The sequence below is a fragment of the Diadema setosum genome, chromosome 18 (assembly GCF_964275005.1).
Source record: "Diadema setosum chromosome 18, eeDiaSeto1, whole genome shotgun sequence".
In the NCBI taxonomy this organism is placed as follows: Eukaryota; Metazoa; Echinodermata; class Echinoidea; order Diadematoida; family Diadematidae; genus Diadema; species Diadema setosum.
In genome coordinates this window covers 35388854-35401844 of record NC_092702.1, presented here as the reverse complement: position 1 = coordinate 35401844, position 12991 = coordinate 35388854, and the positions used below count along the sequence as shown (strand labels likewise).

The window sequence follows — 12991 nt, the reverse complement described above, 5'->3', positions numbered from 1 at the left end:
CAAAATGGGGTCAAAGGGCAAATATACTTCATTCTGTATCTTCGTTAGTGCATACGGAATTCGGTACCAAAGATGGCAGGTCTGACTCCCTTTTCTAAATGAGACTCCAAACATCACATGGCCAATGTCCTCTCAACACAGATGAAACCTGTATAGTCATGCCTATTGGGATCAGGACTCAAATCATTGATTTCCCAAGAGATCGGATCACCTAATTTGTCAGTGTTGACAAATTCCGAGTCTAGTTTGCTTTTATATTTTGTTCTATAGATATAGCAAAGATGTGATCTGTACTAACAATGTATAATCATTGCTAAATTTTAAAAAGCTCAGTTACATTCTCTCTCATTTAACTTCATAACTGCTACAAGTGCTTTTATTCAAGGGAGTTCTTGTGGCCTTATGGATAAAACCACAGATCTTATCAATCATGATGTTTTTAAAGTCCCCTAGCTGCAGTACAATGTAGTTGTGCCCCTAGGCAAGGTACTTTATCTTTTCTGCCTTGTCCAACAGCCATTGGTCTGTGGTTGCTTGCTTAAGAGATTCATCATTAAATTGTCTTTAGGGGCTACACAAAGCCTGTCAATGATACAAGCATTAATGCAACACTGCCATACTGTACAACTTTCTGCATATTATGTCAATTTATGAGAACTGTTCAAATATGGTTTCCTAGGCTGGTTACATCATATGTGTTTTCTTGTGTTATCAGAGTACAATCATACTCAGTGTATATAATGATTTCAAGTAATATGTAATTGTTGCAGACATTGATACCAAATCATCTCTCTTCCTCTGCAAATGTGATGCAAGAATTCATTTAAAAGGACTTACTCAAGTAAAAGAATAAATATAATACATGTGGAAATTGACACGTCACTTGGGGCTAGTTTAGAATTGTGAAGATATGAATTAGAGGTTTGATGCTCCCCTACACAAAACATGTACAGCTTCGTAATTGGGGCATTCTATCAGGATGCCCTACTGCCTACTGGGACTTATTTGTCCGATATTGCATGCGTCACGGATCACGTCACACGCGCATCTCTCAGAGCGGTGTGCCAGGACGAACGGAAGAAAGCATGAGTGATGGAGGAGGGGGGGGGGGGGAGAGGGAGAGAGGAGGAAGAGTAGGAGGAGGAGGATGAGGAGGAGGAGAAGGGGAGAGAAAGGAAGAAAAAAGAGAGAAGTACCCATCTGGAAAACTGACAATTTTTCTGTTAGAGCGATGGGTCCCACCCACACACTGGTGACTTCTGAGGGGATATCCTGGAAAGTAATACATCTCAACAGTATTCCGTCCTCCGATGACGTGCACGCTTTGATAAATTTAACCGCTGCACTGAAATGCACACTTGGACATGTGATTTGGAGTCTTGCTGTCGATTCTACTTCAAGCAGCTAAAAATTTACAAGTTGTGCTTTCTTGTGATGCTGCAGTAGTATACATGTGTCCCTTTCCTGGCATCCCCCAAATCTCTTAGGACTTGAGAACATGTCTCATTACAAATGTTGAGATGGAGACTCCATAAAATTATTCAACACTTTCACAGAAAATTGTACATATACTGACAAAATACAATGCATTTTCATGTTAATGGGGCAGTGTTTCTCTGCTGTGCATCATTAGACTTTAAATACCTATTTTTGTCTGACGATTGCCTGATAACGTGTGACCTTATTGTTGATCATCATCAAATTCCTACGTATGATAAAGATTTCATATTGAAATATTCATTACATGTACATAAATGTAAGGTCTTGCATCTGAATAAATGATCCAAATTACTTACATAACGATGGAAATATTCAATTTCGTGAGTCCCTTAATGTTTTGTTTGTGCAAGCAAACATTTCAGAGAGAGAGGCATTATGTAAATGCTGGTTGCTTGAACTTTCCTTTCTTTACTAGGACCAGCGATTTTATATCACACATTAAAATTTGATGCATGGGGAAACATTTCATCCCTTGTAGATTGAGCATGGTAACTACAGCTATGATTATGTCTGAACTACACAATTTCCTAGAGACAGAATAAGTACAGTACATTATGTATACACCAGGGACAGAATGTAACAGTGAACCTTCATGAGTTCAACCACAATCACTACTTACAGATTATATATGTAAGAAATAGTTGAAACTGAAATTTTGTTGTTGTTATTATTGTTTTGTTGTTGTTGTTGTTGTTTAGACTTGATTGTTTGCTGTCTTGTTCTTTTCTATCTGTTGCATCAATTGACAGAAAAGAACCCTTCCTTAGGTTTACATGATATTACAACCACAATTTGTGAAATTTCGATTCCCACATGCTCATTTCTGCTTGCTCCACCCTGTGCCCAAATAAATTGATAATCAAACCCTGCAACACTACTGGCAGTAAATCACGTATGTAATGGATCATAAACTAATGTTGAGTCAAACTAAGTCAGACTAAACTCTTATACTGGAGGGGGGAAGTAGTGACAATTTTTGCAACTACTGCCCATATCTGGAAATAATCCTTTTTCCTGTCCTTTTTCATAATTTCCTCGGGAAGGAAATCCTCTTCAGAAGAAGCTGGTGTAAGCGGATGGGTCATCTCACTAATACCAGGAAACAGAACGATTGCACAATATAATGAGTCTCAGACAAAGCAACCATATTATTTAAGTCTGTAGCCCATAGAATATCCACAATATGTAGGCCTATGTACATTGTATGTATCATGTGTGGGTATATTACCATACCAACATTTGGTCACTGAATCAGTCTTCAAAATTCTACTTTACTCCTTATTGATTTATATGCATCCAAATGCTACCTTTCATTTGTTCACTGGCATGTATAACATGTACACATGTGAATTTCCTTGACAATGTAATCCTCATATGTACAAAATTGTACATCTGAGCGACTTTGGACATTCTGAAATTTATTTAACAACTTTCATGTGATGACTTCATGAAACGAACCCCAGGTTTTTAAGAAATGTATCCATTAAGTGTAATCTACTGTGTATGTATAGGTCATACAAAGCAGTAATCTGTATGTTCCTGTAAGCTGCACATCTTTCTCTACACAACAGTCCCTTCTACGAATACCTACACATGCTACTACTGCAAACCTCCCGTCTTTCATCTCATTTTCTTGAAGTTATCTTAGCTCTTCTCAAGAATCAAAAGTGCATGTAGAAGTCCTTTAAAAGCATTCATTTTGTTAAGGGAGCTCTTCATATGTGTAACAAGTTCAAAGAAAACTGTGGTTCATTGATTAGCAAATTAAATTTCTGCTTTTAAACACAAATATCTTATATTAATATTTGAGGTCATTTACTCAGTATGGTGTGATCATGTGCACTTCCTGCAGATGTGGAGATGCACTGAATTTTTTACCTTTCGAAATACTGATGAACTACTGATGTCAAAACTGGTTTTCCTGAAATACATTTTTATTCTCATGGGTGCAGCTACAACCCGAGATTGCAAGAAATGTGTGTCGAATTGCACTCAAAATACAGTAAGAGGCAAGAATTTTACTGGTACCTTCCTCTGTATCTCATCATGTAGAGTGTAACTGTTTTCAGATATTTCCGAAATATACAGTATTTTTTTAGATTCTACAGGTGGGAAAAAAAAAGAGCAGTATATTTGTAATCACAGCTGCTGTTCAAAGTAAAATTAAAATACATGTACATGTATGTACAATATAATTTAATGTTTATAAATGTTTGTCCTTGTAACTGATACATTTTGGTGTAAATTGTGGTATGATTACTTAGCACCCCAGCCATCACTTATACTGAAGAACAAGAAGAGGTACTCTGGATTAATACTCAGACCTACATGTACAGGATTACATGTGAACATTAACCATTGCTGTAAAACATTATATAGATGATGACTGGCGGAGGAGGGAACATACCGAATGTTCCACCCAAAGGGTTTGAAATGCTATTGAGGGACTTATAGCCTCCCAAAATGGCATTTCAAACCCTGAGGGTGGAACGTTTGGTACTGTCCATGTTCCCGACAACAAAAGTCATCATCTGTTATATTAGATGCAGGGCTCGACACTAACGGTGGCCTGGTGGCCTGGGGCCACCAAAACCACACGTCGGGCCACCAAAATTTCAGAAAAAAAGAATGTGGTGGCCTGATCGGGCCACCAAAAATAAAAGTTAGTGTGGAGCCCTGTTATATGGGTTAGTCAAATACAACCACCAGCACAACGCACTCGATCACTCGCGCAGAGCCAAATTCACTGTGTGCAGGTCCTTCAAATCACACTTTCGTACGCATTACAATAATTGGTCATCTGCTTTTGCACATTGTTTGGAATAGGCAAATTTATCCTATCGATTGCATGAAAAATATGATAGCTCAATCGTTTGGTATCATTTGTCATTTGTTACGTGAAAACGCTTTTCCATGGGAGAACATTACAAAAATGTTCTGCCCATGGGTGTACATAACCAATGTGCCTCCATCACGTGACTGTGTTCAGTTAACCACTAACCGGCATTTGACTAACCCATAAATTGTCTAGAGGATGCAGTGCTGCTTCTGTGTCGTGTGGTTATTTACATCATCTTACTGAGAACGAGGTGAAATTTTTGAGATGTTTGTTTGTTTTGTTTTTTTATAGTGTCTACTGATACATCATTCCAATTATTCAAAGTCTTGGGCAAAAAACTGGTAATGTTTCTTGATCCTCCAGTAAAAAAGAAAGAAGAGGACGAGTCCCGAGTATACTCGGGCAGGGGTCTATGGGAAATTCGTGTTGTAGCAAAATCAGCCTGTCCTCAACAGGTTAAACAAAAAAGATTTATTTCCATGCCAATGATGATGTTTTCATTTGCAGGAATGAACTTAGGTTGGGATTTATAGCACAAGAATAGGGGTTCCAATTGATTTCTAGAGTATGCATTCCCATAGCCCATTAGGACAACATCAGTACTAGGGTTTGAGGGGGCTGCATTTTTTTTTTTTTTTTTAAAGAACTTGCAATTTTTGTAAATTATAGGTCCTACCAGTGGTACCATATCCAAGATGTTATAGATCAGATAGCATTCTACATCACATTGGCTGAAAATTATTAGATAGCCAGGATACTACTACTACTAGGGTCAAATGACATGGAGGATACAAAACCTGCACCAAGGTTAGACCTCATGTGCCATAATTTAACTGCACGCAAAAGCATAGGCTTAATAGTTTAAATTAAGTTTACACATACATTGTACTTGAAATTGTAGCCAGCGGTCAAATTTGGATGCCGTTATATATGGTCACATTAAGAGCGGCTTGCTTTATTATGACTGGAACTCTTCCTACCCAGTGGCTGATCCAGGCGGGGGCGCATCAGGCGCGCGTCCCCCTTCAGTTTTTGTTAAAACAAAAGATATAAATAGAAAAAATGGGGGAGTGAGTGTGTGCATCCCCCCCCCCCCCGACAGGTTTTGTAAAGGCGCCTCCCACTCCCCTTGACAAAATTCCTGGATCCGCCCCTGCTACCCCCTCTCTGTGTTTACTAGATCTAGTCTCCAGTTGTATTGAACATGTGTTGAAGCACAAATGAACAAAGACTGAGGCTATACTACTGCCACTGGGCTGTACAGCACATCCTATTCTCTTACTGGGGATCCTGCTTTGCATACATGCATTATTGCACCATAACTCACCGCATAATCCAAATTACAAGGACGGTGCACGTTGTGCACGTCGTGCACGTTGTGCATCACAATGCTTACGCCTTGCGGTACAGTTTCATTCATTCTCAAATCTATCATCTGATCGCATTGCTGGAGTCTATGTACGTCTTAACTCACTACAGTGAAACACCCGAATATTCACGCCTTGGATATGCAACAATACTTACCAAACATCCTCAAATGCATGTTGGTTATCGGGTTAAAAGACCCGCATGCCAGCAGCATCACTCTAGTGGGCGCAGCCATTTTGTCTGTTGTGGCTATGTGGGGTTGACGAACTATCGTTAGTGGAGTCGAGGCAGGCGCAGTGGGGATTTCACCGTACGCGTTGCCTCCTACGGCGGCGGACGCAGCGGCGGCTGCTCCGTTGTACGAACATCTCGGACATGTCGTGGGGGTCGAACTTGTTTTGATCGGAGACGGAGGCGCACGGAAGAAGTGCGGCGAAGCTGATCGTGAGCGCCTCGTACTTTCTCGATTGGGCTTCATGCAGATCGTAATAAACTTGAACTTTCCCGGCATTTCAAACTAGAGAAAAGGAGTTGAAAAACTGCGACACTGTCCCCATTGCGTAATCGCATACATTCTCCCAATAAGAGTTGTTTACCCAAGAGTTTTATGAGCGCAGAAACTTTTCACAGGTCACTACCGGATTGAGGTTTTTTCCAACTCCCAGCCAAGTTGGCTGAATGAGTTACCGACGGGGGCGGGACGGGAAGCCTGCAGAAATGCAGGCATTGGGCCACACGAATTTGACGTCATGTCTTTGCCTTCTTACGCTGCGGGACAAAATACTCAGTATTCTCGGTAGAAAGGGTTATCTCCAAATCTCTGCTTTCTCGACCATCTAATTTGCTGCGTGGGTGCGGTGTGGCGTTTTTGCCCGCTTTCGTACTTGGATGTGTGCTATACTGACTAAAAATCGTCGAAGCCAGCGAAGACTCGAGAAAACACCACAAAATTAATGATGGCAAATTTTTCTCGGCTAAAATAAAAGTTGGATAATATTATTCAAAAGTAAGTCCACATGGCCTATAGCAATGCGAGTAAAGGACCGTTTAACCATGGATGTAGGTCCATGGTTTAACAGACTTTGATGGACATTACTAAACCTTCATCGTTTATCAGAAAGGTATCATTTTTCAAATCTGTATACTCTTTTTAAAAAGACGGGCAAATAATATTACCACTTCAAAACGACTTGAAGTGTTTACTCTGATGAAAGCGCAAAACAGCACTTCCACTTCTTATGATTCTGTGTATATTTTAAAATATTCAATAAGAGTATGACTGGGGAGACGGTAAATATTGGGGGGGGGGGAGAGAGACATCCTGCAGAGGTTTCTGTGATCACTTACAGAGATCGAGTCTCACGATGCCTTTTCTGTAGCCAGGCTTGTCTGTCTTTTGGGTTATCATAACGTATAGGCTTTTACTTACAACTGCAATTAATATACAATACAGAAAATAGACATAGAACGAGTTATGGTGGTACTCGATACTAGGCCTACTTGCGTGCAATGTAGGCCTATACATTCACTGCCTTGGGGTATGAGTTGGTTACTGATTATTATAAAAAAAAAAAAAAAAAACCCGGAGGAATCTATACTTAGATGACATTGCGTAGGGTAATAAGTCACAGAAATTCGAAGCCGGCTCACAACTCAGTTTACCGTACGTTTTCGAGTTAAACATGAAAGGAATTTTTAAAAATCCGATGCAACTGAAGTATGTTGTTGCTAATGCTGTCACGTCTGCTACTGATAGTTGGACATTATGAAGCAATCACTGTAATTTTTATCTAATCAAGTATTATCTTTGTAAACGAATTAGTCAGTTTATGAAATTAGTTTTTACTCTCATATTTCTTCTCTTTCTCCTCTCTATCTACATCTATCTATCCGATATAATTGTACTATCGATCTTTATCTATCTATCTATATTTCTATATATCTATCTATATCTACATATCTATCTATCCGATATAGTTATACTATACCAATCTTTATCTATCTATCTATCCATATCTATCTATCTATCTATCTATCTATCTATCTATCTATCTATCTATCTATCTATCTATCTATCTATCTATCTATCTAGATCTATCTATCTATCTATCTATCTATCTATCTATCTATCTATCTATCTATCTATCTATGTGTATTATGCTCTGTCTCCAATCTTTGTATCGACCTTTTTTCTGTTTTAGCTTTTTTTATATCTTTTCTTTTAGAATGATTTTGCTAATGTTATCCAGTCGTAATTTATCTGCTTTTCATTATAGTTAGATCTTGTTCGTGGGATTTTTTTAAAGTCTTGTTTTCTGTTTGTTGATTGTGTCACAGAGTTCTTGCATCCTTATATTCTTGTCATTATCCTCTACCTTGCAATCAACCTTCAACTGTAATTACTCCAGTCTACATAATCAGATATATAATAGGAAGTTTACTGTATCAGGGAGGTCTCAAGTCCCTCACTGTATCTAGTTCTTCAGTAGAGAAAAATATAACAGCACAGAGGGCGCACTAACTGTTGCCTTCCATGTCTGTATTGACGACCAAAAATGGGTTCATTGGGGTGCATGGGTTACTCGTACTTTCGTCGTATTCGTTCTCTGTCCACCTGCTTGCTCGTCTTCCCGCTAATCCGAAAGGCTATCTCTCCCTCTCCTCCTTCTCCTCCTCATTCTCCTCCTTTTGCATTTAACAGATATATAAACAAATGAAATTATAAACGGAATTTAGAAAATACGAATGAACAAGGGAGGAAACATGAAAGGCAATCGTGAAAGGAGGCCGGTCAGGGAGAAGAATGAAGACAGGACAGACATAAGGATGGAAAGAAGGATGGAAAATGCGTGAACAGGGAAGAGAGAAAAGAAGACAGGAAAGGGGAGATGAATGAGGATTGGAAAATACACTTTCCGACGCCTGTTTACGCGCTAAACTGCTATAAGAGGAAAAAAGCGAAATGCGTTAAACTCTATGTAACAAGCGTGATTGTTGCGTAATAATGATTTGCGCTGCACCTCTGTGGCGTACTTAGCAACAGTTTCGTATATTATGATCACTGTGTGTGTTAATGTTTTGTATTAACGTTTTGTGTTTTGACACGGACGCTTTTACTTGCTTACTTGCGAATTTCGGAAGAAGCAGATTCCATACGTTCTTTGGTACCTGCAGCATCTTTAGAGTTTTTAAAAGATGGGTTGCATTCATTCCAAAGTTGGTCCTGACATTGATGAGTTCGATCCGGGCTTTATTCCGCCGAGAGTAAGTCGCTTCCGGAAAAAGGTAAAGGTGTCATAGATTGACCAAGAATCAATTTGATGGTATAATGCACAAATGTTTATTATTTGTCATGGATGGAAAATAAAAGTTATATTGACAGTTTTTCACGAACATGTTAAACGGCATGTAGATATACTCTCATTCTTTATGGCGCCACTAAAACACATTTAATAACTACAAACGTTGGCAGGGGTACATCAATATTTCAAAACATCTCAACATCTACATGTGTTCATGATTCTGCATTGTTATGTGATACTTTATATGGAAAGTTTTTATAATTACAGTTATCTTTGTCGAAAAAAAAATGTCTTGGATCTCTCAACAAACATAAAGTAGGTTAATTTATAACGTTTATAATTTGGTTGGAAGGAGAAACACGCCCAAGTTGTTTTCAATATTCAATCATAGCGCACTGTTACTACATACTGAACTTGGGTACTCGTCACGTCATTAGCTGCAACTATTTAAGCAGTATATTATACGATTTTTATCTTTGGCCTTAATCTTATTAAGCTCCTTCACACAACCTTGGATAGTGTGAAACGCCGCTATATATACAAACTGATCAGAAACACAAACTAAATTAAACAAGCAGATTAGTGAAAGTTTCTGTAATATAATATAGATGTTTAAAGAAGGTTATGAAAGCTTCACGCATTTCAACAAAAGAGTGATATTACTCACAATTCAGGAACGACATGTGCAAATCTGCTGACACAACTTTTATATATATATATATATATCTTCCGTAATATCATATGATTGAAGAAGGTTATGAAAGCTTCACGCGTTTCCACCCCCCAAAAAAACAAAAAACAAAAACAAACAAACAAATGATAATACTCAGAGCAACATCTGTAAATCTGCAGACACAACATTTTTATATGTTTTGGTAAGATTCTATGAACAATTACGGAGCTATTAGACTTCGTTAAACGTTTTTTTGTTAATATCGCTACAAACACGACGTGTATAGTTTCAAAGAGGTTTGCATTCTCCTCTGCATCTCTGTATGCTTACGTGAAATCTGCGTACTTTATAACTTCCATGTTAGGATGATCTTCCCATGAAGATTATCATGGAAGTCGATGGCGGCGATTATTGGGACCCGACAACGACTGATACAGCGCCCGATGGCGACGACAGCGGTGACTTCGTGGTATTTCCAGAAGAATGCCGCAAGAAGATCTTCGACGGAGACAACGACCCCGTTAAGGTTGGTTCGTTTCCCCCTTTACTGTCGTCTGTAAGTCATTGTTTATCATCATGAAAACTGTGCAGTACGTTGCGACATAAAATGCAGCTTTACGTTACAAAGAAACTCATACACACACAGACACACACACACACACCTATATGTATATACACACATATCAGAATTCGTAAATATTACTGACGAAGCTCTGTATTAGCTAATGGAAACGCTAACCTTCAAAAAGATTAACAACAATGTTTCCATTATCGGATAGTCGTTCAAAATAATTTGATAAGAAAGTGAATGGATTATCGCATGATGAAATGCTTTCCTGCATGAGCCATTGAATCTCTATAAGACTTCATGATAATGAGTGCATACTCAATTAAGTCACGAGACGAAAGCTTAACGCTGTGACATGTATGTTTTCCAAAAAATCGTGCGTATATCTTTCCTCTCTTAATTTGCTCATGACACGAGACATACACAAGTACTTTCTACGGAAATATCACCAAGGAACATAGGTATGAAAATCTTATGACATTTTTTTTTTCTGTCGTATTCAGTACATGACGGGCATCAAAACCGCTGACATCATCAACCACTGCAGCGGTCAGGCGGTGGGTGTCGTCGTGCTGGACGAAGTTACAAGATCGAAAGTCGATCATGAAGTAACGATCGACCTCACTACGCGGTGTCAAACCATTGATGCCAGCATCCCGAGCGATGACGACAAAATGGTGGACGATAACGAAGGAAATGATAACATCAAAACGTCAGATGATGGGTGCAGTAGCAGTGTTGATGTCACCATGACAACAGAGGAGGATGGAGGGAGTGACGGCAACACCATTTCCACATCAGAAGTTAACGAAGGGAGGATTGGAATACCCGTCTTGCCAGCTCGGAAGGAGGAGGAGGAGAAAGAAGAAGGGAAGGAGAAGAAGGATGAGGAGGAAGAAACGGTGGAGGAAAAGGAGAACGAGAAGGCAGAAGAGAAGGAAGAGAAGGAGGAGGAAGAGCAGAAGGAAGACGAGGAGAAGAAGGAGGAAGATGAGAAGGAGAAGGAGGAGGGGACGAAGGAGGAGGAGGAGGAGAAGGAGGAGGAGCAGAAGGAGGAGGAGGAGGAGGAGGAGGAAGAGGAAGAGGAGGAGGAAGAGGAAGAGGAGGAGGACGAGGAGGAGGAGAAGGAGGAGGAGGAGAAGGAGGAAGAGGAAGAGGAGGAGGAGGAGGAGAAGGAGGAGGAGGAAGAGAAGGAGGAAGAGAAGGAGAAGGAGAAGGAGGAGGAGGAAGAGGAGGAGGAAGAGGAAGAGGAGGAGGACGAGGAGGAGGAGAAGGAGGAGGAGGAGAAGGAGGAAGAGGAAGAGGAGGAGGAGGAGGAGAAGGAGGAGGAGGAGGAGGAGGAGGAGGAGGGCCGGGGACCACCTTTAACTGGCAAGGAAGAAGGAGATGCTCTAGATGATTCGCCAGTGGTAGAGACAAATTACTCTGAGGAAGGACCTCTGATGGTGGCGAACGAAGAGGAACACGAGACTCTCGAAGGCAGAGTTGCATGTCACCAGCCATGTGACAAATTGACCCATGACAGTAGCCAACCAAATGATCTCATAGGTGTGTATTCTATGATAAACTTGGTTATTGTGCTCGGAATGTTAAACGGTTCTTGCTGGAATGAGAGTGTTCGTATGAAAATCTTCACTTTGATGTTGTTAGATAAATCATTACATATCTATCTTTGACTACATGTATTTTTTGAACCCTGTAATTATTTTGTATAAAACCTCCTGAAAATTTATATCTGGTCTACAGATGGTTTACCACCCGATGTGACTCAGAGCCTTCTATCTGATATAGCGGTTCAACTTAAATAAGAATGTTGTAAATCACATCAAGCAAATGAGATGAACTAAGATTTGTTAACGTATTGCGTTTGATCTGTCTCTTTAAACAATTGGAATGGAAAACCGTTTTCAGGCGTTATTGTTATTATACATTTCTTCTTTGCCAATCTCACAAAACTCAAAATATTAACAATGAAAGACGCCTTCTTTGTCCATGTTTGTTATGATCTCCTTTGTCCCACAGACGAGATGAGAGCCAAGGAGACGTCTTGCTATGCATCATCACCTAGGGAGGCTGATGGTCACCGTGGCAATGATGGTGGTATTGAGGAAGAAGGGATCGTGACCGAGGCATCGGTAAGATGCAAAGATAACTCGCACGCAGTACATTTTTTTTTCATGAATATAATCCAGAAATATACAAAATGATCAGCTTTCACTGCGGTACATGCTGTACTACTCATTTTGCTCCAGTCCTTCAAGGTATCGGGTTTTTTTTTTTCTTTGCGCAGGGCAGTCCATGCTATTACCTGCTGCAAAAACAATGATCGTGTAAAGCTAGATGAACATTGCTTGAACTTTACATGATTAACTTGCGTTGCTATAGTGTCATTCATAGACTGATCTTTTTATTGACAAGATAGGTTGAAGCTTTAAGATTTGCTCTTCTTCGGGTATATATTGCATTCTAACATGAACTTCACATCCCCTCTATCTGTTGCACATCTCCAGGCAGCTAGAGAAGACTTCGAGGGGAAGAGAGACATGTCAGGCGCCGCAGCTACACCGCGGTTCGGGTCGACCGGCGGAGACGATGACTCGCAGTGTGCAGACAACCGCATCGACTTACAGAAAGCGGTAAAGGCTGCGGTTGAGGAACTGGTGGAGGAGACCATCGGGAGAGCGCTGGCAATGTTTCAGACATGACCGGTGATCGCATTTCTCTAAGTGATCCTCAGGGAG

The 12991-nt window shown here is 40.0% G+C and overlaps 1 protein-coding gene across 1 annotated transcript in view; it reads right to left on the bottom strand.

Annotated features, from left to right (window-relative positions):
* Positions 1-6218, bottom strand: part of LOC140241745 (nicotinamide/nicotinic acid mononucleotide adenylyltransferase 1-like) — a 60247-nt gene extending 54029 nt beyond the window's left edge. The window contains exon 1 of the mRNA XM_072321493.1: positions 5864-6218. Coding sequence (XP_072177594.1) covers positions 5864-6218 — 355 coding nt within the window. The remainder of the gene's footprint in view (positions 1-5863) is intronic.
* Between the last annotated feature and the right edge of the window lie 6773 nt (positions 6219-12991).